This window comes from Argopecten irradians, chromosome 1, assembly GCF_041381155.1.
Source record: "Argopecten irradians isolate NY chromosome 1, Ai_NY, whole genome shotgun sequence".
Taxonomy (NCBI): Eukaryota; Metazoa; Mollusca; class Bivalvia; order Pectinida; family Pectinidae; genus Argopecten; species Argopecten irradians.
The window spans coordinates 47832966-47859735 of NC_091134.1; the positions used below are offsets into that span (position 1 = coordinate 47832966).

General features: G+C 33.4%; 1 protein-coding gene, 1 long non-coding RNA gene and 1 other non-coding gene across 3 annotated transcripts in view; 2 read left to right on the top strand and 1 right to left on the bottom strand.

Moving 5' to 3' along the window:
• Positions 1–6: 6 nt before the first annotated feature.
• LOC138330613 (uncharacterized) lies at positions 7–4089 on the top strand. Its single transcript, XR_011209588.1, has 4 exons — positions 7–1840; positions 2591–2652; positions 2936–3022; positions 3679–4089. It is a non-coding gene; the product is annotated as an uncharacterized lncRNA (long non-coding RNA).
• Positions 4090–6240: 2151 nt separating this feature from the next.
• The window catches only part of LOC138330603 (centrosomal protein of 290 kDa-like), a 40263-nt gene continuing 19733 nt past the window's right edge, over positions 6241–26770 (bottom strand). The window contains exons 28-58 of the mRNA XM_069278165.1: positions 26554–26753; positions 26283–26343; positions 25896–25993; positions 25561–25693; positions 24935–25137; positions 24305–24418; positions 23840–24034; positions 23611–23691; positions 19436–19543; positions 18099–18233; positions 17349–17579; positions 16334–16552; positions 15874–16028; positions 15498–15711; positions 15048–15185; positions 14766–14880; positions 14120–14229; positions 13682–13840; positions 13381–13520; positions 13073–13232; positions 12610–12747; positions 12157–12309; positions 11762–11878; positions 11378–11536; positions 11007–11129; positions 9790–10011; positions 9567–9659; positions 9276–9352; positions 8831–8909; positions 8345–8470; positions 6241–7970 (exon numbers count right to left, since the gene is read on the bottom strand). Of these exons, the coding sequence (XP_069134266.1) occupies positions 7806–7970; positions 8345–8470; positions 8831–8909; positions 9276–9352; positions 9567–9659; positions 9790–10011; positions 11007–11129; positions 11378–11536; positions 11762–11878; positions 12157–12309; positions 12610–12747; positions 13073–13232; positions 13381–13520; positions 13682–13840; positions 14120–14229; positions 14766–14880; positions 15048–15185; positions 15498–15711; positions 15874–16028; positions 16334–16552; positions 17349–17579; positions 18099–18233; positions 19436–19543; positions 23611–23691; positions 23840–24034; positions 24305–24418; positions 24935–25137; positions 25561–25693; positions 25896–25993; positions 26283–26343; positions 26554–26753 (4421 nt within the window). The 3' untranslated portion in view covers positions 6241–7805. The remainder of the gene's footprint in view (positions 7971–8344; positions 8471–8830; positions 8910–9275; positions 9353–9566; positions 9660–9789; positions 10012–11006; positions 11130–11377; positions 11537–11761; positions 11879–12156; positions 12310–12609; positions 12748–13072; positions 13233–13380; positions 13521–13681; positions 13841–14119; positions 14230–14765; positions 14881–15047; positions 15186–15497; positions 15712–15873; positions 16029–16333; positions 16553–17348; positions 17580–18098; positions 18234–19435; positions 19544–23610; positions 23692–23839; positions 24035–24304; positions 24419–24934; positions 25138–25560; positions 25694–25895; positions 25994–26282; positions 26344–26553; positions 26754–26770) is intronic.
• Positions 21274–21346, top strand: Trnat-cgu (transfer RNA threonine (anticodon CGU)). Its single transcript has one exon. It is a non-coding gene; the product is annotated as a tRNA-Thr (tRNA).

Sequence of the window (26770 nt, forward strand, 5' to 3'; positions counted from 1 at the left end):
TGAACATTCCCATACCAAAATAAAGTACAGAAAAGTATACTTTTATGCTACTTTTATGCTACTTTTTTTGAGCTTTTTACAAAAAGCCCAAAAAAAGTATACTTTTTTTGTACTTTTATGGACTTAGAATTTTTTGAGTGTGTTTTTTTTGTACTTTTTCTGGACTTTGACATTTTCGAGTGTGTTTTTTTTGTACTTTTCTGGACTTAGAATTTTTCGAGTGTGTTTTTTTTGTACTTTTTCTGGACTTAGAAATTTTTGAGTGTGTTTTTTTTGTACTTTTTCTGGACTTTGACATTTTCGAGTGTGTTTTTTTTGTACTTTTCTGGACTTAGAATTTTTCGAGTGTGTTTTTTTTGTACTTTTTCTGGACTTAGAAATTTTCGAGTGTGTTTTTTTTGTACTTTTTCTGGACTTAGAATTTTCTCTGTGATTGAGAAAATACCAGTGTACTTTTTTTGTACTTTTTTGGAACTTAGAATTTTTCTCTGTGATTGAGAAAATACCAGTGTACTTTTTTTGTACTTTTTTGGAACTTAGAATTTTTCTCATGGATTGTGAAAATACAATAACGTATTACAGTTATTTTTTGTCACACTGTCTTTCTTTGGAACTAAAAATGTATGTGAATTAAAAAAAAAAACACTAAAAAGGATAAAATTACCATGCAGATACGGTGCATTGGTTTTATGACTTAATTAATCAATTATATTATCAATTTTATGATAAAATATGGACTTCATTTTGATCAATATAGCTAAATAATAAATAATATCGCCCTAAACAGTTTAGTTCATGTTGTGGAGCATGTTAATTGCATGAATACATTATATTTTGATCAATTCACTATTTATTTTTTAATCATGAATATTTCTGCTGTTAAAGAATTCTTTAATCATTGCAAGTACGTTGAAATATACTACATATTTATATTTTTCTCTAATATAAACAAATCAATCTTAACACTATCTATTCTGACATAAATCAAGGCACGATCCTAGATAGACCAACATGTGTACATTTTGCCTTTGAACTTTGATACGTGTACATGATTTTAGCCACAAGGGCACTGGCAATCTATTTACACATTGTGCAGCCGCCTGCTATTCAAACTAATATGGCTTGCAAATCAGTTCACAGAAAGCCAGATTGAAAAGGTCCAAACTGTAATCAACAAAATACCAATGGCACGGTCATGAGGTCCTTATAAACTCGTGAAGTGAGATCGGTTGATAGCTGTGATATTCCACCACAAAGAATATGTTGTTTAGATATATTTATGCAATGATAAATTGACATTTTACAGATAAAATCCTCCTCAGACTGATCCCAAACGAAGTCCTCTGTAATCTTTAAAAATCTCGATCTATTCACGACATGCCGGAAATTGTTCTTGATACAATAGACAAAGTTGTCGTACATGTGCTGTCTATCTTATTATTTATATTACGTGGAACACAATCCAATTAAAACAACATGATACTTGATAACTATTTACTATATCGAGTATTAACAACAAAACTTGTCGGAAGGGAGAGTTCTTTGTTTAGAGAGTGTGGCCACGACATTCCTTCTGACACATATGTGTTAGTCACGTGATTATTTCAGCGCGGGAAACACCGGCATGTGTGTTTAAAACAGCTGATCGGCAGCCATGTTTGTTTACGTAATGTCTGAATGCTGAATGTAAACAAACACACACAGACTGCTGGGCTTACAACCGATGTTGACCATGCTTATATTCTGATACACTGGAGAACATAGACTTCACGGGGACAGCAGAATAGTTCTTCAGTACATCAATGGTTACAGTATATGGCTGTGTTTAAATTACCGATTGGTAGGTATCACCGGTATCACATGGCAAACTCGGAAATGCAAGTTCACCGTAATTTCTCTGAAAATGTTTGTATGATAAAATCATTCTGTCCAGCTATGGGATATGCAAGATGTAAATCACGCCAGCTGTTTATGATGGCCAAGCGGGTGGGTATTTATAAATTGGTTGGAGCTCGAGGCCATCCCGATCGTAAATTAGAATTGTTTGAAATTAACGATTAAGTATGCATTAATTTTAATGAATATTTTTCAGTCAATGCATATACATAATGACTTATTTGAAATTTAATTTCATCTTCTGGATCTAGGAAATAATTTTATAAATTTCTTGCATTATTTTCATATATTTAGGCTCGTATATTAATTAATTTTTCAAAAGATTCATGTTTTACATACGTATACACCTGATGATAAGTTTGTATTTAAATCTTTGAAATTTTGAGAGATAGAATATATAGATCTACCACGACCGATTATCTTAATTATTTACCATAGTTATTTGTGTACTGTATATATAATTGTGTCAATTTCCAAAAGAAAAAACGTAAATGATTTATTTTTGATGCTGCATACTTAAAGCTGGGAAAATGTAGAGAAAGAATAATTATATCAAATTAATTTTTATTTTGTAATCTTTGTATATCATTTGAATTAATTTTCCATGCAATCTGAGTGATATATATCCAATCATTCAATAGTATATATCCTAATATTAACCATATGTCATCATGCAGAATACATTTATTTCCAGGTTTGGCTGATCATGAATATTACCGAGCTGCATGTGCACCAATTATGAAGATACTTTAACAGGTACATTGAAATAAATGTGTATTAAGTGTGATTCTCAATTTATGTATGTGATTGATGACCAAAAAAGAGTAAGTTACGTTTTATCAAATGGTATTTACGATTTTTGTCTGGAAATTATTCTATGCCATTTTAAGTTTAGAAATTTGCATTTTTAAAATTTTTAATTTTCCTTGGATTTAAATACATTTTTTTTTTAAATCTAGTGTAATTGTCATAATAAGGTTGTTTTTTCCTCCTTGAAGAAATGAAGAGTTTTCTAAAGTTATTTTCATTCCTTTTGAAGATGAAGATCTTGAAGCCTGAAAATACAACAAATGAAATTGGTGTCCCAAGAATGGAAACTGCAGTCATCATGCCGACCTCACTGCAGGTAAAAATGTGTTAGTCTGATACAAATTCTACTTGTTATGAAGAATTTTTGGTAAATTTGGTCAGTATATATTTTAGGCCTTCCATTTTATAACCCCTATTTATATTCCTGTGTTACAAGTTAAAAACTTGCGTTGGGCAGTTGCAAGGTACAAATTGTGTAGGTCCATGTTTTCTTTTGATTCACAATTATTGTAACAGGAGGGGAGAAAATGTAGCGACCAGACCGGCATTTGAACCCAGGACCTCGGACCACTAGCCGAATGCTCTCTCTTCTGCTGAGCTACCTTGTCACCGATGAAATTGACCCAATTTCCAATCCCGCTGCATAATACTCTTGACTTTCTGTCACCTCCTTAACCTGGGAATAAATTGTGAATTAAAAAACCTATACCTTTCCTGAACTGCCTCGCTACATGTACATCCTCTTTGACCATATTTGAGATATACATTTTAAGATTAAAGTTGCAATGGTTGAATTTACAGTCCTTTGAATATGAAATGTTTTTCAGGATTGTTAATTAGAAACCTCAATTGAAAAAAACAAACAAATTGTGACGAATATCCGACTTCTAACGATAAATAAAAGATATACATTAGACATTCTACACACATGTAAAACTACATGTATTAATGTCTTCTTTTTTATCATTTCAGACTCTTAAGTGAAGTAGATGGTATTGACAAAGAGACAGATGCTGTTCACAAAAAGACACAAAATGTTAATTATTTCAAATTTGATTTTTACAAAGAAGAAAGGAACCAAATTAAGAAACTGAAGACTCATGAATTTTGACCAAACTTATCAATTATAGCATGTTATTTTGTCTCATATAAAACACATATCAGTTGTCAATATATGTACTATTAAGTAATGACTGTGCTGTTATTGCAAAAATGTATTTGAAATTGAGCATTTAGGGGATTTTATGTCGCATGTTTTCCTATACATGTAAGTTCAAACACTGATCATACCTTTTGAACTTTATCTAGTTTTGTACATGAAATGGACTTTCATAGCACTGAAGGGATATCTTTCTATCAAAATAAAGGTTTTTCCATACTTTATCTGTACTAAGATTGTAGTTTTTATTACTAGCATTGTACTTTTTTTTTGTTCTAAAATTGCACTCTTTTGTACCAGAATGATACTTTTTCTATACTAAAATTGTACTTTTTCTGTACTTTTTTGTACTAAATGTATACTTTTTGTGTGCTAAAATGATACTTTTTCTGTACTTTTTTTGTACTTTTTAATCTACTTAAAAAAGTACAAAAAAAGCACAAAAATATACAGCTTTTAGTTTATAACAAGCATGTGTACTTTTTTTGTACTTTTTCTGTACTTTTTTAGTACTCTAGATGTCTACCCGAAAAAGCTGAAAAAAAAGTACAAAAAAGGCACAATTAAAGTAGATTTTAGTATACAACATGCCTGTGTACTTTTTTGTACTTTTTCTGTACTTTTTTAGTACTTTTTCTGTACTTTTTAGTGCTGTAGATGTCTACCCGAAAAAGCTGAAAAAAAGTACAAAAAAAGCACAATAAAAGTAGATTATAGTTTACAACATGCCTGTGTACTTTTTTCGTACTTTTTCTGTACTTTTTTAGTACTTTTTCTGTACTTTTTAGTGCTGTAGATGTCTACCCGAAAAAGCTGAAAAAAAGTACAAAAAAAGCACAATAAAAGTAGATTTTAGTTTACAACATGCCTGTGTACTTTTTTCGTACTTTTTCTGTACTTTTTCTGTACTTTTTTAGTACTTTAGATGTCTACGTGAAAAAGCACAAAAAAAGTACAAAAAAGGCACAATTAAAGTACATTTTAGTATACAACATGCCTGTGTACTTTTTCTGTACTTTTTTAGTACTTTTTCTGTACTTTTTAGTGCTGTAGATGTCTACCCGAAAAAGCTGAAAAAAAGTACAAAAAAAGCACAATAAAAGTAGATTTTAGTTTACAACATGCCTGTGTACTTTTTTCGTACTTTTTCTGTACTTTTTTAGTACTTTTTTTAGTACTGTAGATGTCTACCCGAAAAAACACAAAAAAAGTACAAAAAAAGCACAATAAAAGTAGATTTTAGTTTACAACATGCCTGTGTACTTTTTTCGTACTTTTTCTGTACTTTTTTAGTACTTTTTTTAGTACTGTAGATGTCTACCCGAAAAAACACAAAAAAAGTACAAAAAAAGCACAATAAAAGTAGATTTTAGTTTACAACATGCCTGTGTACTTTTTTCGTACTTTTTCTGTACTTTTTTAGTACTTTTTTTAGTACTGTAGATGTCTACCCGAAAAAACACAAAAAAAGTTCAAAAAAAGCACAATAAAAGTAGATTTTAGTATACAACATGCCTGTGTACTTTTTTTGTACTTTTTCTGTACTTTTTTTGTACTTTTTTAGTACTCTAGATGTCTATCCGATAAAGCACAAAAAAAGTACGAAAAAAGTACACATGGTTGGTAGACTGTACTTTTTTCCTACTTTTGTATTTTTTTCCTACTTTTTTTCTACTTTATTTGTACTTTTTTAGTACTTTTTTTGACTCAATTTGGAACCGGGTTGTAACTACGGTTCCAAATTGAGTCACTAAAAGTATACTTTTTTTGTGTTTTTTTTGTGCTTTTTTTTTCCTACTTTTTTTTGTACTTTTTTTCGGTATTGAAGTCACTTTAGATGAAATTAATTCAAACTAATACCAAATCTATCCCAAGGACAGGGTGACTTTGTACTATACATGTAATCATTGAAAAGATCTTGAAATTATGAAAAGGAAGTGGAAGTATAGAGGTCAAATTACTGCAGATATTTTTAGGGCTATTCCAGGGAAAAAATCTCCCCACTCTGGATCTCCATAATAAATCACTGGTGTCATTAGGTCTTTTGTTTACATGTCCGTAGCTCATGTAACTCCAAGGGCATGCAGTGAGCTTATGCTATGGTACACACTCTACTAAATCCATTTGTTGACATTTCTTTACATAAAGTATGTAATTGATGGATTTCACCAGATTTTGTCAAAATCCTTGAGGAAAGTGGAACAGATTTTGCACAAATAATGACGATGACCTCCCCCTAGGCCATGAGGGTGAGGCCCAATAGGGGGAATATAGACCAGTCTTTAAATTGCTATACTGGTAAAGCACTGACTGGAGTTAAACCAAATTTGTTCAAAAACATTCTTCGGAAAAGAGGAACATATAACAAAGATGAATACTTTCTAAATTTTTAATTTTCAAGTTTACAAAATAGATATTAATGCACTAATTACACTAGATCAGATTATCTACTGATAACAAGCTCGGACGGACTCCACACAGTAATAACTCTGAAGACTGATGGGATGGCTATGTACAATAAATATTATATATCACACATAACTGGTATGTCCTGGAACAAGACCTCCCTATCTAGGTCTACAAAATCTATATATCAACGTCCAAAGTGCTGTAAACATACTATTTCAACATCTTTATTTTTCTTACATTACCATTTCGACAGGATTATTACAAAGAAGCAAATGTGCATTCTCATCGGAGAGCGTTTGAATAATTTAATGCAATTATTCAAATGTCAACAGCTCTATTAAAATTAAAGTATTGATAAATATAGTTCACAGAACTTAAGAAGCTAAGGCCTTCATTATGGGATTCATATTATATTACTACTAGATTACTAATTAGGAAAGACAGAAACAAGAGAAACATTATGGAAAACACAACTTGAGAAAGAAATTATTTCTCTTCCAGTTTTCTTTTTCGCAAAACCAAGACAAAGTGAAAAGTTAATTTGGCAAAAATAAAATGGATTTGTAGATATACAGTCACAAAGAAGAGTACGCTACCACATGTTTTATGTACAATAAGGAAACGTACATTTGATCTTTTCCTATTGTAAATCCTGACATCAAAACTGTTGCTCAATAGATCAAGAGGAACTGATATAATGTTAATATCAACTATAAATAAAATATGTATATATAATATTAATGAAAACATGTAAAAATTCTACAAATATCACAGATGTTAACCACATTACACACTTGGCAGGGTCACACACGCACTAGTATACACAATTTTATCTGTAAATAATATAAAATAGTCAAACTGAATGCAAGTGGAATTTTCTTATAGTTATTTATAATAGCACTGTTCAGACAGCATAAAACATACATTCAAAACAAATTATGACATTCTAGAATCAAATTAGTTGTAATCATGATGTATCAACGATATTGTGCATCAATGCAATAAGTACAAAATAAATGTTTACCGACTTGTGGTAGTGATCTTCAGAAGGAAATCACTTGACAAATACTATATTCGTAGGAAGTTCCTTCTTATACAGTTGAATGAAAAATGGATACCAATTACATTTCAATGTTAGCTGACAAAATGCTTTGGATGAACAAAATGTTATGGATGAAGAGTGGACGGTATCAGTAGTTAGTACCATATTACTAATCATTGGTATTGTTCTCAAAACTGAACTATGCTATTTATAATAATTTCAGTGTTCATGAAACAACCATATGACCAAAGCAATTTTGATAATGAGAAAAATATCTTAACATTATGTATACTAGTAACTTGAACTTAGTTACAGCCGTTATGTAACAAACCGAATTTTCAGTCTTATAATTGCAAGAGTATCATGGCAAATCATTCTACTATCAAAAAAATAAAATGAGGAAAGTAGCATAATTTAATACCTCTTGTGCCAAACTGTTGAATACCTCAATAATTTATGATATATATGCCTAACTGTTAGTCACATCTGTCAGTGAATACCCGGTATTGTGATGTCAATGCCTAACTGTTGTGACAACTGCTGTAGTTTTTCTTCATATAAAACATTTTTCTCCACCGACTGTTTGTAATTATACTTCAAGTCTTCAACTTCCTCGAAAAAGTCCGGGCCAAAGTTGTCCAGCTCCTTCTTTAACTGAAATGGGGAAAATATATATATAAAAACAAGTTGTTGGTCTTCCATTAAACACATGAAGTGAGCATCAAAATGTGAACATCAAGTATATAAAGACAATTATAGACCTTGTAAAGGAACATAATTTTGATACTACACAAATAAGAATTTCTTTCATTTGACCAAAAAATGAAAAATCAATGAAGATTCAAACTTGTCAATTGTTGTAACATATGGATGTCTATAAGTTGACACTTATGACACTTATATATCCTGCTTCAATAACAGTTAAATGGAAATGTAATGGAGGAACATTAGGGCGAGAGTGAGGAGGGGGGGGGGTAAGTTAATATTACTTAAATATTCTCAAGGATTATAAGGACAATAATACACACCCGCTCTGTCTCCAGTCTCTGTCTGTCCTTTTCTGTCGATATTTTCTTGAGATTCATCTTGAGTTCTACATTCTCGTTCATTAGGCGATCATAGGCACCGACTTTAGCTAACATGTCTTCACTTGGCTGAAAATTAATGATTTCATTTAGTATCAAATTTCCAATGGATTATATAATATTCTGACAGTTTCTTTTCAATTTTCTCCAAAGACAGAGTCATATTAATCAATTTGCACTTAGATAAAACATAAAACACTATTGTGCAATTTGGAGGACATAATTATGTCTGACAAATCTTATTCATTGAAATAAGATTTTGCATACTGTATCACTTGCATGAGCATAAATATGTAGGCTAATTAGAATCTTCCATCTGGTAATAAAAAGTTGAAATAAAATAAATCAAACTTTAAAGTTGGTGGTTAATTTCACCCATTACAAAACTGTGTACATTGTATATGTTACATGTCTAATTCTGGTATTTACCTGTTCACCTCCTTGTCGTAGAAGCTGTAGTTGGTAATTCAACTCCTTCTTCTCATTTTCTAATCTGTCAACCTTCAGTCTAAAAAGAAAACCAAAATCTTAAGTACAATATCATTTGAAAAATACCTGCAAAGACCCCCCAAAAATAAATTCACTGTAGGATTCTAGTTTTGAATTGTTTTGGATTTGACACTTTATTGTCACAATACTTAGTTTTTTGCTGGTAATTGTCAATCATCACCCTCTTATTCTGTTGTCTGCACCTGTGAGCTGTTTTTGATGTGAAATAATATCATAAATGCCTATGAAATATTATTACCAACTAGGCTCTTTCATTCATGATGTAACGATGCCTGCTCTCAAGAGCACGTAACTGTGACTAAAAGACTATCTTTCTATCTCCATTACTTCCATCTACCATATGTTTCGAATATGAGATACACACCTGAGTTGTTGGTTGTCCCTGGCTACACCACCTTCAGCCTTCTGACCACCAGCAGGGAATCGCTCCAAAATCGCCAGCTGTATTGTTATACAAAGGATAGACTGTTTAGTTCAGGTATTAAAAAACAAATTACAAATATCTACTCAAAAGAAAACGTTTTCTTTTCCAGTATTCTACAGAATGGTGATCTAAAAGATGTTCAATTATAAGCAAAGTGACATTTTAAATATAATGAAACAACAAATTTATGATTTTCATTAAGTTTAATATATGCAAATAAGAAACAAGTACCTGTTGTTTGAGACTGTCTCTCTCCTGTAGTAGAAGCTGTTCACGCTCTGCTGCTTCCTTCAGTAAAGACTTCATATCCTCCAACATCTTATTCTGAAATAACACATCAAATAGTAAGTATTAAAAGGTCTTATTTCTGATCCATGTTCCTTTAGAAATATTTTTTCAAAATGTTCATGTTTCCATTGCATTGTAAATCCACCAATCCAATCAACACTGTTACCTTTTTGCTAACATCTGCCTCCATATCCTTGAGCTTCCCCTCATACATGCGTGTGACCACAGCCGACTTCCAGCCTTTGGAGTCCATGGTGGTTTGTAGTGAAGGCCTGTCCCCACCTGTAGCAGACATTGACTTGGCTTCACTCAGTTGAGCACTGATCTGTTCCTTCTGTAACTCTAGGTTACGGATATCTACTCGTAGCTTCTCATTGCTCTCCATCTCCTACAATCACAACAAGAGGCCCATGGGCCTTAACGGTCATCTGACTATTAGCACAACCCAATGTAGTCGTTTAAAGATTTTAGCAAATTTGACCTCTGTGACCTTGAATGAAGATCAAGGTCATTCATTTGAACAAACTTGGTAGCCCTTCATCCCAGCATGTAACAGGTCCAATATTAGTACCCTGGGCCTACTGGTTCTTGGGCCTACTGGTTCTTGAGAAGAAGTTGTTTAAAGATTTTAGCCTTTTTGATCCCTGTGACCTTGAATGAAGATCAAGGTCATTCATTTGAACAAACTTGATAGCCCTTCATCCAAGCATGTTACAGGCCCAATATCAGGTCTCTAAGCCTTTTAGTTATTCACAAGAAGTTGTTTAAAGGATTTTTAGCCTATTTGACCCCTGTGACCTTGAATGAAGGTCAAGGTCATTTATTTGAAAAAACTTGGTTGCCCTTCATCCCAGCATGCTACAGGCCAAATATCAGTACCCTGGGCCTTTCGATTATTGAGAAGAAGTCGTTTGAATGAAAAGTTTATGCACGTCGGACGGCGGACGGCGCACGACGACGGACGGTGCATGATGACAATAGGTCATCCTGACCCTTCGGGTCAGATGACCTAAAAATACAGTTATTTTCTCAAACAGTTGTCATGGTAACATACCTATTAAATAACATTGATAGATGTTTTGGTCAGGATTTGGCTTTTAACTAATGCTTTACAAGTTTTTTACACCAACTTACTAAAATATTGACAGGTCATTACAGTAAGTGTCCTGCATTATAGGAGCAATATATCTGTTATTATCAAGAAAATATCTGTTCATATAGATGAGTTTAACATTTGACAGACAATATATACATGTAATTGCAAAGAAGCACAAATATATCTTGATTTATAGGACCGTGTGAAATTGCTAAAAGAGTGAGCTCTTAGTTGCAGAAATTTATTTATGTGTGGTTCCTGTAGGGACTCCTTACAGTATAGCCCACCTTAATCAGATCTTTCCTCATCTTCTCATAATCTGACATCATTTTGGCAGTCCCTTTCTGGGTAGTATTATACCGCTCACTTAGTGTGGCACCCATCTTTTGTCGTATCTCATCAAGCTGGGACTAAAACAAAATAGGTTACAAAACATCACTGAATAATGGATGACAGATAAAACAAGTCTAAATGCAATTGAGAAAATGATCAAGGTAGCTTGAGATTTTTAAAAAGTGTATATTTATTAAATCATCTATGCATCACAACTTTGTTGATCAAGCTAGAAGTAGGGAATAAAGTTCAAAAATTAAATTCAGCTGGGGCACTCTAGTGAAAGTAAAGCATTTCCAATAAACATGATATTGGTTAAATCTACCTTGAGTCCATCGTTCTCCAGTTTGAGGCTTGTGAGCTGTGTAGCAGCGTTTGATCCACGTTTGAGCTGCTCATTCTCAGCCTGTACACGCTCCACCACCTTTTTGAGAAGTGCCACTGTTTTCTCTAGTTCACGTGTACTCTTACCACTGTCTCCAATCTGGTTCATACAAAACATATTCTTTTCTAATAAAATATTGGTTTATTAAAGATCATTTGACTGTATACCAATGATTTTCAAAATTAAAGAACATTCAATATAAAGTGTTGTTTAGTATTCTATTTCAAATGTTCAATGGAAGAAGACAATTATTTTTCTATCTCATATATAGCTAGCAGTAATAGATGTTTCAACAAGTTGTCTCCCCTTGAAGTTGTGACCTACCCTACGTATGCCACTAGAGCCAGAAGAATCCAGGGACCGTGTTGTACTGTTGCCACCTAGCTGAGAGTTCTCCAACTTCAAGGCTTCTACATACTTCTGAAGATCTTTTATTCTTTCCTACAAAGATATATAAAAAATTCACATCCACTTTTGATTTCAAACAAAGAAAATAAAATAAGACACAAAAATTGAAACAAAGTACATAATGTACATCTAAATGATAACATTAATCAATATAGAAAATGTTATCCTAATACACATGGTTAAGTTTAAATTTCATATCAATATTTTGAATTACATTTTGGAAATATATCGGATCATATATGTCTACATTCTCCCCCCCCTTTCTACCATAGATTAACGGTAACAGTTACACATTTTCTCATTCAGTTTACCTTTAGTCGTGGAGTATCCTTTTTCAGCTGTTCAGATTCAAATTTGAGCTCAATATTTTCCTCAGACAGAGTTAGAACTTGGCGTTGTAAGTTCTGATTTTTCTCAAACAAATCCTGATACTCTTTGGCACCGAAGGGGGTCTGGCCTGGGTCCTGAGGGATAAAACATAATCTCTTCAGTAAAAGGGGTCATGGAAAGATGTTAATTTATTAAAGGTAAAAGGACGACCATTATATCATCATTTTTCATATATGGTCAGCGGAATTAGGAGAAATCAACTTAAAAAATTCTTACATACCAGGTATACATATTAGATGTACTTACTAATTTATTTTTAATTACAAGAGTTAATTATGTTTCTTGCATTTGAAAAAGATTGTGAAAAAATTACACTTTAAATATAATTTGTACAAATTCTTTCAATTTAGCCTGTAAGTGCCCAATAGACTTACAGCTGAGGTGATTGAAGACTTGTGAGCAACCATCTGCTCCATCTGCTCCAGCTGCTGGGCCAGGTAAGTGTTCTTCACCTGTAGCTCCTGGAAGGCAGCATCCTTACCTAAAGCCAATTGTTGGCGAAGGCTGGACACCTGGTAGGTCAAATAGACAGTGATAAATGCTGTCTTACAGTTATAAAACTAGAAATGGCAATAAGAGATATGCTCACCTACTTCCATATGACATAAAATAACATGACTGGAGAAAATAGGACAGACATGTGTAATACTATACCCCTTTTCTCATAGCATGGACAATAATAGTCAATTGTTGCAATAAAAATGTATAATGTATATAAAGTGAAATTATAACTCTCTAAATATCATTATTTTAATTGTTTACTTTACATTGCTATAGGATCCTTATTATGGGTTTACATAAACCCAGAACATACTCCAGGTAGAATTTGTTACTCACCTCCTCCTGTAGTTGGAAGTTCTTGGTGCGGAGAGCCTCCATTCCGTGATCGGCCTTGCCATGTGACCCTGATTGACCTTGATGAGCTGCAGGTGCTGCAGCTGCTGCCCTCTGTAGGTTGAAATTTTTCCTCTCCAAGCTTTCCTTCTCACGCAGGGCTCTGCAATAATGTTACTTCTTTACATCCCCAAAATCACACAAATAAACTGTAAAACACATTTCTTTAATCATAGAATATTGAAAATTTGTAAACCACTTTTAATTTTGAAGAATTTCCTATGAGATTGAAAAACTCTTTTCAGCTTTACCTATCAAGTTGATCTCTGAGCATCTGTGTTGTCCTCTGCATCTTCTCCACTTCCCCATCCTTCTCTCGAAGTTTTCCTTTCATCTTTTCTACTGTCTTCTGCCATTTCTTGCTTTCCTCCCATTTTATCATCTCATCAGACTAAAGGAAACATTTTATATATGTGAAAGCAAATAAAAATGTTTTATTTATCTCACATTTCGTTTAATATATTAAAGAACAAAATTTTAAAAAATTCCAAATAAAAATTACCTTTAAAAAGGATGATAAGTGTGATTTAATGGTAACCTTGACCTACTAACCTTTTCTCTTGGTGTGACCTTTGCTGGTGCTGGAGCCTCTTTCTGACGTTCATATGGCTTCTCTGGCTGCTGCTGTTTACGTTTCAGTTCATCCTCCAAGAGTCGTACTCTGCGTCTCATTTCATCATACTCTTGCTGTCTGGCATTGTCTCCAGATTTCTGTGAAATGTACCAACAGGAAATGTTCAGGTAGAGGAGGGTTTTTGATAAAAGGAAACATGTTTAATTTTCATTGATGACAGAAACAATGATTTGACTGTGGTAAAGTATGAAGCCATTCTCACATTTATATTACTTTCCATTAAAATAACTAACAACATATCTGTAATTATGATCACTGGAGGGCATTACTAAGTATAATTAGATGTCATGGTAACCAAACATGCACCATTATCAGCTGATTAAAACAAATGAAACCTTTTGCCATTAACCAGTTACCTGTGTTTTCATTGTACTCATGCGCTCCACCTTCTTTTCAAGCTCGTCAACTTCCTGTTCCAAACGGTGCTTATCTCCCTTGACCCTATGTAAATTACGGTCCTTCCTGGCTGTAATCACAAAGCTAATGTTACACTATCACATTACTCATCACTTGATGTATATATTTATGAGATACAACTAATTTCTAAGTTAAATAAATCAATTTCAACTCCATCAATGCCTTATTTTTTAGAAGTTTGGTAAAGCTTTGGTTTTGGTTTTGGTTTGATTAGTTTAACATCCTATTAACAGCCAGGGTCATTTAAGGACGTGTCAGGTTTGTTGGTGGAGGAAAGCCGGAGTACCCGGAGAAAAACCACCGACCAGCGGTCAGTACCTGACAACTACCCCACATAGGATTCGAACTCGCGACCCAGAGGTGGAGGGCATGTGGTTATATGTCGGTACATCTTAACCACTCGGCCACCGCACCATTATAAAAATTCTTTCTCTATCAGATGGTCAATTGGGCTTCAACTTAGGCTAAGATACAACTAGTGAATATGCTTCCTCAATATCCAGGAGTTACTGTCACGAAATTGAGGAAGCTGAATATTTCACTACTTTATGTACTTATACAACAATAGAGATTCTAAATCCTTACACATCTCCTCTCGTGTATCATCTAACTCCGTCTGAAGGGTAGATTCATGTTCCTTTCTCCTCTTCACTTCCTTTTTCAATCTGTCTATCTCATTTTGCAGGTCTTCTATTTGGTCCTGTGATTATATCAAATAATGAATTAGGATTATTACACGTATAGGTACAGATAACTTATCAAATAAACATTATGATTAGACTGTACATTTTATAAATTAAATACATTTCAAACTAATGAAGGGTAATCTTTAGTTATGGATCCTCACTATAAAGGGAGGTAACTTACAGCCATTTCCTTGGTGTGCGAGTCAATCAGTTTCTGTATGTTGCTTTCTTGAGCTGACTCCTGAGCTTGTTGAGTCACGGTTTCCTGTGCTTGCTGGACCATGTCTGCTCTTAGCTCTGTCAGAGCCTTGCTCAGAGCCTACACATAAACAAAGATATCAATTTATAAATCATGTTTATATAGGTAAAGCATGGAACTGTGCCATCTGGGAAATATTATTGGAGTTTAATGGACCATATCCACCTGTCAATAAATGTGTATGGTTGGGAGGAGGATGTCCAAATTCAGGAATTTTTGTTGCTGTTATTGTGTTCAAAATTCAAAATAGAATTTATTGTCTGGAGTCTAAAATAAAATATAAAAAACTTGTATATCACAGATTTAATTCTCCAATCTGTGGTACACTTGAACACTTGACTATCCTAAGTATAAAAACACTGAAATGCTGACCTGATGTTGTTTCTCCTTTAGAGCCAGCTGGTTCTTGAGTCGATCCACCAGATTTTTCATGGTAGTGGTTGGCGCCCTGTTATTTTGTTCCTTCAAAGCGTCAATCTCCTGTCGGAGCAAATCTGCCTCCTTCTTGTGGTGTTCTATCTGGCGATGGCTCTCCTCCACCTCCCGTTCTCTCACCTGTATCTCGTTCTTTGTCTCCTCTGACATTCTGTGGAAATGCGTCAAATGAGCATAACATATGTTTTATGAACAATACAATCTCGATAAGAAAGGCCTACATAAAGTTTGAGGTTGATCTGCTAAAAGTAACTAATTTTTCTTACATGAAAATCTCTTTGTAGATGCCAATAATGCTGAAAATGATGCCTACCTTTCCCGTTCCACATTATGACTACGAGAATCAATCTGTAAACGTGATTTCAGACTGGCGATCTCTTCATCTCGCTGGCGAATCTTCTCACTCATGGCTGCCATAGCATTGTCCTGTTCTGCCAGTAGGTCCTCTAGCTCATTTAGACGTGCCAGCTATTGACAGAATCAGAAATATGCATGATTACTAATTTGATATCAAATATTATTGTGTACCTAAAAACAACTAATACAATGTAAGTTTTGATTGAATATTATGTCAGACCATTTGTCTATACTAAACTAGCTTTTATTTACTCAACAATATGATTAATTTGATACTGTTATGAAATTAAGATATTATATTGAACACTCTTGATCAATTTAACCAAGTTTACCAGAGAAATGATGGGTGTTGTTTGACAATATAAACATGATTACTAGAAATGTGATGGACAAATTGTGTTTTACTGTGAACATACCTGTTTACTAGACATTGGATGAGCTAGTTGTTTTGCCATCAGGTCGCGAGCTGCGTCCTTGAACTTGTTAAACGCTGTGTCCGTGTTGAGATGAAGCTTGTGTTGCATGTCCTTCAAATCTTTGTCATGGCGACGGTTCATTTCTATCATGTCCTCTCGCGCCTGCTTCAACAGCTCCTGGTATTTCGCTATTGTCTCTTCCTTCTGTTGAAGTCTTGCCTGTAAAAGAAAATGATATTTCAGAATTAGTAATTATGATCCAAATATATTATACCGATTTATTACTTTTCATCTAGGTCTTCACTAATACCATTGGAGAAAAGATTCAACTGTACCCAACAATATTTCAATCTTTTGAATGGTGTTTTGATAACAGAGAGATGCACTTCCAAGTTTTGGTTATAGTCATTTCACTCTATCATCCCTAAACAATAATGAACTGTTCCAGTTTGTGAAAGAGGAGTTTCATGGGTGAATGTATTAGACTATGAAAGGGCTTGGTAGTAGCAGAGGGAAGCTGGAGTTTCATATGTTTAACTAATTACTCCCTCCATCGCCTGGCAACCATCCTATACAGATCTTGTGTATGGCTCAGTGTGGTCCTTCAATCTAAGAACCTTATACTGTGTATTGACAATTGTCCAGAAGATACATTTAGGCTATTTGGTGGTAGTAAAATCAAGCAGATGATCTAAGATCATCTTACTGTGGAAATGTTTCAGCTTAACTGGTATCTCTATCTTAGCATCACCAGCTAAGGTCATTCAAAGAAGATCACTATTGTGATCAGCTTCCATATGTGTTTTGAGAGACTGTGGTATCTTTGTGTGCTGAAACATATACTTCTAAAACATCCAGTAGGAAAGCCTCAACCGTATCACATTACACTGACAATGGACAAAGCTAAAGACAACCATCCTAAAAGAATCTGGTTGGTTGATTATAAAGATAAACCCTATGTCTGAGCTTTAGTACTAGTATATCACCTACACAAGACACATGAAACAGATTTTACCTGCAGACTTGAGATGGTGGATTGTGCAATCCTGATTGAGTGTTCACTCTCATACTCTTTGTCTTTCTGAGGTTTAGCCATAGATTCTGTAATTTGAGAGGTGGTTTTCAGAATCATTTCATCCCTGTCTGCTGAGGCTGGAAGACGGAGTCGAAGGTCAGCCACAAGTCTATCGCGAGCCAGGATTGTCTTGTCAGACTCATGTAGCTGTTTCTCAAGTTCAGTATTTCTCTGGAAATTATCAATGTGATGAAAATTATAAATTTTTGGTTACAATATTAATCTACAAATGGATAACATATTTCTTTGATGATTGCATGATAGAAGAATATCAAGAGCTAACATCTTTTAAAGTGTTACACAATGTCTATATTGCAGGTACATCAGTCTTAAAGGAAAGACACTTTGAAGTTTAGGACTAGAACAATGAAATTAAACTTTTAATTAAAATAATTCATCAGCTGGTCCTTGTTATATAAAAGTTTTAATGGATGATCACATGATGCAAGACAACATAATTACAAGTATTTATGTCAATTACTGAAGGGATGGTATTTTTTTGTTGGGATGGAAATTTCGTGATTTTGCAGGACATCAATGTGTGCATGGTTGCACAAATATGATTCATGAACTAATAAGTTATGAGTAGATCATAAATACTGTTACTAGTAAAAGCCAAATCATGAAATTTAAACTTGTTGAAATAATCTTTCTCATTTTAATTCAAAATTGCAAAATTTTGGACCTTACTTTTTTGAGAGCCTTATTTTCGGCCTGAGTGTCAAGGATGATCTTGACATTTCCCCTGATGGTTGATATGGCTTCCTCCAGTTGATTGGCTACAGGTAACTTGGCATCAGGTAGGGTGCCGACAGCCTCTTCAAACTGACAGAAGATACAACAAAATTATATATAACAAGGACATAGTCATTCAGATCACCCGCTAATGGAGATATCAAAGCTGAAGTAAGTTTGATTGTGGAGACTTATGTGTATGAAAAAAAAACAGGAAAAAGGAAGTTGAGCTAAAGAAGGATGGAGTATAATTCAAGTAGAGCGGGGCTGCAATTGTTGAATCAGGTATACAGCCTTGACATTTATATTAGACTATATACACAAAGATGGGTGGAGTTTTGCAAAGTAACATTTACCATTTACCATGATATTTTCAGCAATGTTTCCGTGGTAACGGAAAAAGTGCAAAAAATGAAAACCTAAAAATAGCAAAAGGTACTACAAGACCATAAAAAGAATGTGTCTATGAAGTTTCGTGGAAATATCTCTGCTGGTTTTAGAGTTATGCTCCGGAAATGAACCTGCTACAAAAATATGATATTTTCAGCAATATTTCTATGGTTACAGAAAAAAGCACAAAAAAAGTGAAAACCTAAAAATACCAAAAGGCACTACAAGACCATAAGAACACTGTGTCTATGAAGTTTCATGGTAATATCTCTGCTGGTTTTAGAGTTGTGCTCCGGAAACAATTCTTACACAAAAATCTGCCATTTTCAGCAATGTTTCCATGGTTACAGAAAAAAGTACAAAATGTGAAAACCTTAAAATAGCAAAAGGCACTACTAGACCATAAGACTAATGTGCCTATGGAGTTCCGTGCATATATCTCAACCGGTTTTCCAGTTATGCTGCGGAAACGAACCTGGTACAAAAATATGATATTTTCAGCAATGTTTCCATGGTTACGGAAAAAAATACAAAAAATGAAAACCTAAAAATAGCAAAAGGCACTACTAGACCATAAGACCAATGTGTGTATGAAGTTTTGTGGAAATATCTCTACTGGTTTTAGAGTTATGCTCCGGAAACCATTCGTACGGTGGACGGACGGACGGACGGAACCCATTTGTATATCCCCCGCCAACTTCGTTGGGCAGGGGATAACAATTAAAATACAGAGAAGATTCAGAAAAATGTTTTAATACTGACAGAACAAAATAAGTCATAGCAAAGATGAACTCTTCCTAAAACTATTATTAATTCATTATACATATTGTACACGTACATCTGTAATAATGAATAGCTTTCATATCTTATTTTATCACCAAATCAGGGTCTGGTTTACATACCTTAGAAGCTGCCCCAGCGATCTGAGATACTTGGTCCTCTAGTCTAGCTATGGTTCTCTCCAACTCTAATTCACGCTGTTCCCAGCGAAGCTGCTTCTCCTCAAATTCCTATAAAGCAACACAAAACAATCACTTAATAATGCATGTATCATCCAATAGCATGTTCATTCAAGTGTAGTTTTCTTTCTTGAATTTCTGTCCATATGTCTATTTGTGTTACTAATTGGCAATCCAAAGTAAATCATGATCACTTCTATGTTTTCTTTTGTATGATTGGTGAAATTTTCATTTCTTATACAATATATGTATCTTCTCTCTCTAAAAGGGAAAGTAGATCAAAAGGGGAAAAAAATTATCATTTAAAAAAACAGAATTTGTCAATTTTGTTTTACAATCAATCATTTAAATTGATGCGATTACTAATAGGCCTAATAACAGTCTTTTGAACAACTGGGTCCTGAAAATATATAAAAAAATCTTACTTTTTTACCCAAAATGTTTTGGGAATTAAGAAACAAAATTGATAGGTATGAAAAAAGGTCTGATAATTTAGAGATCTATAAAAAAAAATTGCGAAATTAGTGTGTGCATATGATTTTTAAAATAAATTGTTAAAGATGCTCCACTGCTGATAAATGATATTTTTTCACTATCAAAAACAGGAGCAGACAATTTAGTATTTTTCTTCAGTTACGAAAGTTACGTTCTTTACACCATTACCACCATTGAAAAGTTTGAGCTTCTAATTTTACTTCAAGGTATATGAAAAATAATTAATTGCATCCTGAAAAAAATCTGTGGCACTATATATCCTATATGGAATGGAATACCGATTGTGCATGCACCAAATGCAAAATCATATATTTTATATTAGTTATTGTGTTAATTAGACAGATATATACACGATTACACACCAATTATTGTTCAAATGGTGAATATCATTTATGCTCTGTCGGCGATGACGCACCTTTAATTAGAAATAATTTAATTTATACTGACGCTAATCTGTTTCTGATACCATATATCTGTCTGTTTAAGTATAAATAATATCATTAATTATATACAATGTATATAAATTAAGCTAAGTTTTCTTTTATCAAGATTCTGAAATTCTAATTGTCACATCCTTGATGGAATCAACACATTAGGCCTTTTTTATAATGAAAAAAATATCATAATCAAACTTGATTAAAAATAGCAGAAAAGTCTCATAATTTTACATTACAGTAATAATTTGATTTTGTTCGCAGGAGCTTCTTTTAACACAAGACTATGACACAAACATGTGCTTTTGAATTAATTAAAAATCTAAATCTTTGGAGAAGAAAACTTAGTCAGCTGCCTGTGTGTATAGCTGTCCTTAAAATAACTTTGACATATTGAAGGTTGTCTCATAACGCATATTTGAATATCTCACTAATACGAATATCTTATCAGGGTTTTAATATGATGTTCACAAGCCTTATTGATTTGGTCTATAACAATGAGGTTCTGCATGGATTCCACAAGAAATCCCCTTTATATCAATGCCTTTTTCAAGAAATACGATTCTAACCAAATCGTTTTTGAGATAATCCCTACACTAGGTATGATAAACAACTGGATCGATCGAAGTGGCTCAGTGCTATTTAAAGGTCGTTTTTAACTCGACTGAATGGGAAAATAGGTCTGAATGTCGATTCTGTAGCATATTTATTTGTCATGTGAATACAAAGACACCAGTTAAACGAAAAATAATATCCGGAAAACACGTATAGACATGTTGAGAAACATAACAACAGCACTAATGGAGTTGCCCAACCAATATGACCCATTTTATCACCTACGCTGCCATGTAAGCCCCTATAGCTCAGTGGTTAGAGCACTGGTCTCGTAAACCAGGGGTCGTGAGTTCGACTCTCACTGGGGGCACGAAGTATTTTTACTTTTTTATTTTCCATAAAAATAATTCATTTACAAAAAACCTTTGATACTATAATAATGCGACAGCATATTTTTAATTGAACAATTAATTAGCATATCACTAATGTTTTAAATATTGCTATCTATGTTAACAAAAATGAAAATATTTTACATACCAGGTACAGTCTGCCCATATTCATGTTTTTGGAATAACACATTTTGCAAATTAGTGAATCACCCCACATTTGTTTGAAGAAACAGTTAATGTCATGCATCTTTTATCTCATTTATCTTGGGGCAATGTTATAATTTTAACAGTGAGACAGTTTTATAATTATAATTTTAACAGCTGTAAGACAGTTTTATGATTATAATTTTCTGAAAACTTTATAATTACAAAAGAATGTATAAAAAAACTAAAGACCAATATATGAATCACTCATTATAAGTGATACATCACTCTCATCAAAGCAGGGCACTCATTTTTTAAACTGCACAAAAATGGTGCAAAAAAACCATTAGGAGTTATCAATCATTTCTGTAATAGATTTCAATTTCATGGTACCAACAGATGATAAGTAAGATAAAACAAATGAAATAATTCATACCTGATTTTTTTTTCTACTTTTTTATTGATTGCAGACTTCATGATCTCATAGTAAAATAATGTGAAGTTATATATCAAATGTATGCTCAAATTATATAATATGATAAAGTTCATTTTATACCATGTGCCCTAATTTTACCTACATGTAAATAATTGCATACCAAATATGCAAGTAACGTTTTCTTCTGGAGTCCCTTATAATCATTATTCATGATTTATCACATGATTTTTTTTTATATCCAGTGACTTTGACTTGCAAAAATAAAAACTTCATAGACTTTGTTACTAGTAATAGTTAATTGACATATTAGTTCTTTTTGTTGTCCTTTTCCCCCACATTTCAAAAGAAAACCTGCACAATGGACAGTAGCTGCAATATTGTAGCTCAAAAGACTTATAGACAGAAACTGGTGTCGTCTTTAGAGCTACAATTGGTGCCTTTTACAGCTAAATATATATAATAGAGCAAAGTAATGATTATGGAAACCATAATTAAATCGTTTGTATGCATTTTTTTAAAAAAAATTTTATCATACTCGTTTTTTATCATTTTCCAACTAGGCAATAAAACTGAACATATTAAATTCACAGCGAGACATTACCAGGCATTTTTTTTTTTACTTATGCATATAAAGGTTTTTTGAATGAAAATTATAGGCAAGTCTTTAAATTGTGAACTTGGCATCTTGTGAGCTGTACGATAGATATTAAGAATAGTTGTTATGTTTGTTTTGGACAAAAATAATATATATGCATACGATAATTGAAACCTACAGAAAAGTATTTAAAATTGTGCCGAGTGATTTTCTGAGGCAGTGCTCCACTAGGACACATAGGGACCATATTGTACGAACGTAGGCCGGGTATGTATATTCATTCTAAACGGACAGCTGGTTGGAACTGTTGTTTGGTATTTACTAAAGACACATTAACAAAATAGAGGATATTACATGAGTGGCTATGTACCAGGAAATTTAAAATTTATCAAACAATTTAAATTATTTAACAAGTTTAATAAATTTCATATAACGTCACCACAAGTATAAGATTCTATTTATCACATAACTACTGGTAGACAAAACTTTCAATTTCGTTTCTATATAAGAGGAAAGTGTTCATTTTCTGACATTGTATTGTGATGGAAAAGTTATTCGTGCATGCAAAATAATCCTGATATGGTAGAATACTCTCTTGGCACAGATAAACAAGAAAAATTGTTAGTGTATTAATTAGAAGAAGCAACTATATATTTTAGCTCCATTTTTTCTGTTTGTACTTTTTTCTCGATAGCCCTTAGCTTTATTTGAAATAACAAGACAAGCACATTACTACATATCCAACATCTCCTCCCGAACACACTGAAATTCTCATTTTTCCACCCACAATTTTACAGAATGGAACCTTCTTCCTTGAGCAAGAGTATAACTTTACACAGTCCTTGAATCCTCAATAATCTTTAATCAGAAAGTGCCCCTGTACACACCCCATAAGCAATGTGTTCCTTCATCGTCAGTCAGCTTACAGAGGAAATAATAAAGAAGTTAATCAGTAGCTATCCTCAGTAGTCTTACAGAGGAAATAATAAAGAAGTTAATCAGTAGCTATCCTCAGTAGTCTTACAGAGGAAATAATAAAGAAGTTAATCAGTAGCTATCGATATGCATACCTGTGTCTGTCTCACATTTTCTCCTTCCAGGTCAGAGGTCGTGGCTTCACTGGTGCGAATCATTCCTTCCAGGTAATGAATCTGAAACAGACACCGTACTTCATGAAGTAAAACTGTAGGATTATTTTACTAAATAAGTATTCCACAAACAATGAAATTTCAGGGACACTTTGCATATTGTAGGTCAGCCTATCATCTCACTCAACATTCAGTCTATCGCTGTACGTACCTGTTGCTGTAGTTTCACATTGAGTCGTTTTTGTTTGAGTTCCTCCAGCCTGACAGCGTCCATCTTGCTGTGCCATTCGACGACCTTAGCAGCTCCACGGCCATCCTTGAGTGTAGCTATCAGGTCCTGAAGACTGCGATGTTGAAGCTCGACAGCAGAAAGCTTATCCTCGACTGCATCCCTCTTCTCACGAGCCTGAAGAATCAAAGAAGATCTTAAAATTTGACCATAAAATTCATATCTATACGTTATATACTATATTATACCTTTTCAAAAGTTACTCAAGATTTCAAATATTTTTTTGGTCTAAAGCCTGAAGTGTAAAAATATTTTAAAACAGAATAAGTTACTTCCCCTTGATTAATTTGCCCTACCAATAAAATAGGAATTTTTCAAAGTTTATAATCCAATTACTGGTACCCTTTTTTTCTTTCCTCAGTCTCGAGGTAATAGTGAAATATTTACCTGTTTGAGCTCCAACTCAAGATTGGTTTTATCCTGGTGAAGTTTTCTCATGTTTGCTGTGAATTTTTCTTGTTTGGACAAAGGTATAGCACCAGCAAACTGCAAACGCATTTCCTGTAGAAAATAGAAAGTTTTGATCATATAAATTGAAGAATACATATACTGTTAGATTCTTTGAATTCAACAGATATTCAATCTTAAGCTGAAAATATTTTAATAATAAATCTTAAAATGTAAACTATTGGTCACATACATAAAACATTTAAAAATATTCTCTGAAAGAAGCACCCATTTAACTGTTGTCTATGCAATGAGATTGATATATACAAAACAAAATAAATATGAATTATTACAGAAAAAAAAAGAAGAAAATTTTAATGAACAGAAGCCTGATCAATGGAAAACCTCAGTGATGCCTCGAATAAACTGATAAGACAATAATAATGAGTTTCCCTTCCTGACTGAAGTTTCATTAAAACTTCAGAAAGAGTATATTTGACATGAAGAAGACATCATGTGGTGTTGAAATTGTTACGATACATTGGAGCATTATGGCAATGACAAGTTTAAATTTATTTTGTCAATTTTTGCTGGATTTCCATCGATGAATACAAACAAATCAGCATTTACCTGAAGGTTACGTTTGAGGTGTTTTGCTTTGTTTTGAGCCTCAGCCTTGTTGTGGACCATGGTCTGGTTTTTATCGTCAAGTTTCTGCTCCATGCGGAGGATCTGAGCCTCGAGTTTTGTCACACGTTTGTTGGATTCCTCAAGCCGACGGACAGATGTGCCCTCACTGACCTGCAACTGGACGATATGACGATGCAGCTTTCCTGGAAGTCAAATGTCAAAGATTAAGTATAGGTCAAACAAATCAGAAAGTAAAAGTTTAGTTAGAAGATCTAGCCATGGAAATTTTTCTATATACAATGACTAACACAAGTGTAACTGGATTTGCATGTGTGCAGTACTTATAAAGAGGTGCTAAATGATAACTGCATGTATTCAGAATGATCCATTTGAATTTTTTTGTCCATGTTACGATGCCAGGGAACAAGTTCTGTTCAGAAATTAAAACAATTTTTTGGGGAAAAAAAATAAATAAAAAAATCAAAAATAAAAACAGAAACATTTTAGTGAATTTCTGAAGTTTCAAATAAATCCTATAAATCTAGGGTTGGTATATATTAATTGGGTATTAGATAATTCTCTAACAAATTATGGTATTTTGACTATGATTGGCATATCTATTTTACCTATAATTGTCTTCTCATCACTCTGCATCTGGAAATCTAGCAGCTGCTGTCGTAATGATATATTTTCCTTTTCTCTCGACAGCTGCAGAGTTTCCAGAGTTTTAACTTGGGATGTTGCTACTTCACAGACTTCCTGTGGAAATAAAAAAGATTTAATTGCCTCAGACTGTCAAAGACTTTTGAATGAAGTGATTCTCTCTATTACAACTTTTAGGTTAAAATCAGATATAATCAGATATGATATTTGAGTCATACTGTTTTGTTTGAATTGATCAGCGGTCAAAATGTAGGTCAGAGTGATATTTATAAGTTTGACCTTGACCTTCACCACTGACCTTTAGTTTTGAGATTTCGTTGCGGAGAGTGACCTCGATCTCCTCTAGCTGTGTTATTCTCTTTCTGTCAGCATCACTCACAGACTTTGTCACAGATTCTGAAAGGAAAGAGTTTATCTTATATTAAGGAACAGGCTCTTGTTTCCTGGTATTTATTTCTTTTCCCCACTCTAAGAAAATGACAATTATAGCAGTTAAAAGAAAATCTTCAAATATGAAATGAACAATAATCAATCCAATCTTTTAAAATTGATACCCCCCATTACAGAATCTGTTTCATTAAAATTCAATATGTCAACGTAACATTCTGGTGTGGCTTGAACAATGAAGCACACACAACTTTTATTTCCTTATTAGATGTGAACAGACATGATCTATTATTCTTACTTGATAACTCATCTCGTAAGTCTCTCTCGATCCTCTGTAGTTCTAAGTTGGACTGTGTAATCTGAAGCCAAAGAAAAAATAATTATAAGAACAAATTGAAAATACTGTACATAAAAGAATATAAGTAAGACAAATATCTATTTGTGAGCATTTATATCTCAAAAGAGCTATGTATCGAGATGGAGATGAAATGTGATGTGACTCAAAAGATCACGACATAACATGAGACAATTTTTTTTATGAAAACATAAAACAACTAAATCAAACAAACCTCAGAGAATTTGACCTCCAAGTCCTTGTTTCGTTCATCCAGTCCCTGTAGTACTTTTTTCTGTTGTTCATACATCCTGACGGAATGCTCAGCTCTCTGACGTTCATTAAGCTCCTTCATCTCCAGAGTGGTGATACGTTTAGAGATGGTGATGGCGTCACCGTCGGTAACCGACCGCATCTCAGTGCCATCTGTGATACCTTCAACATCAGAATAG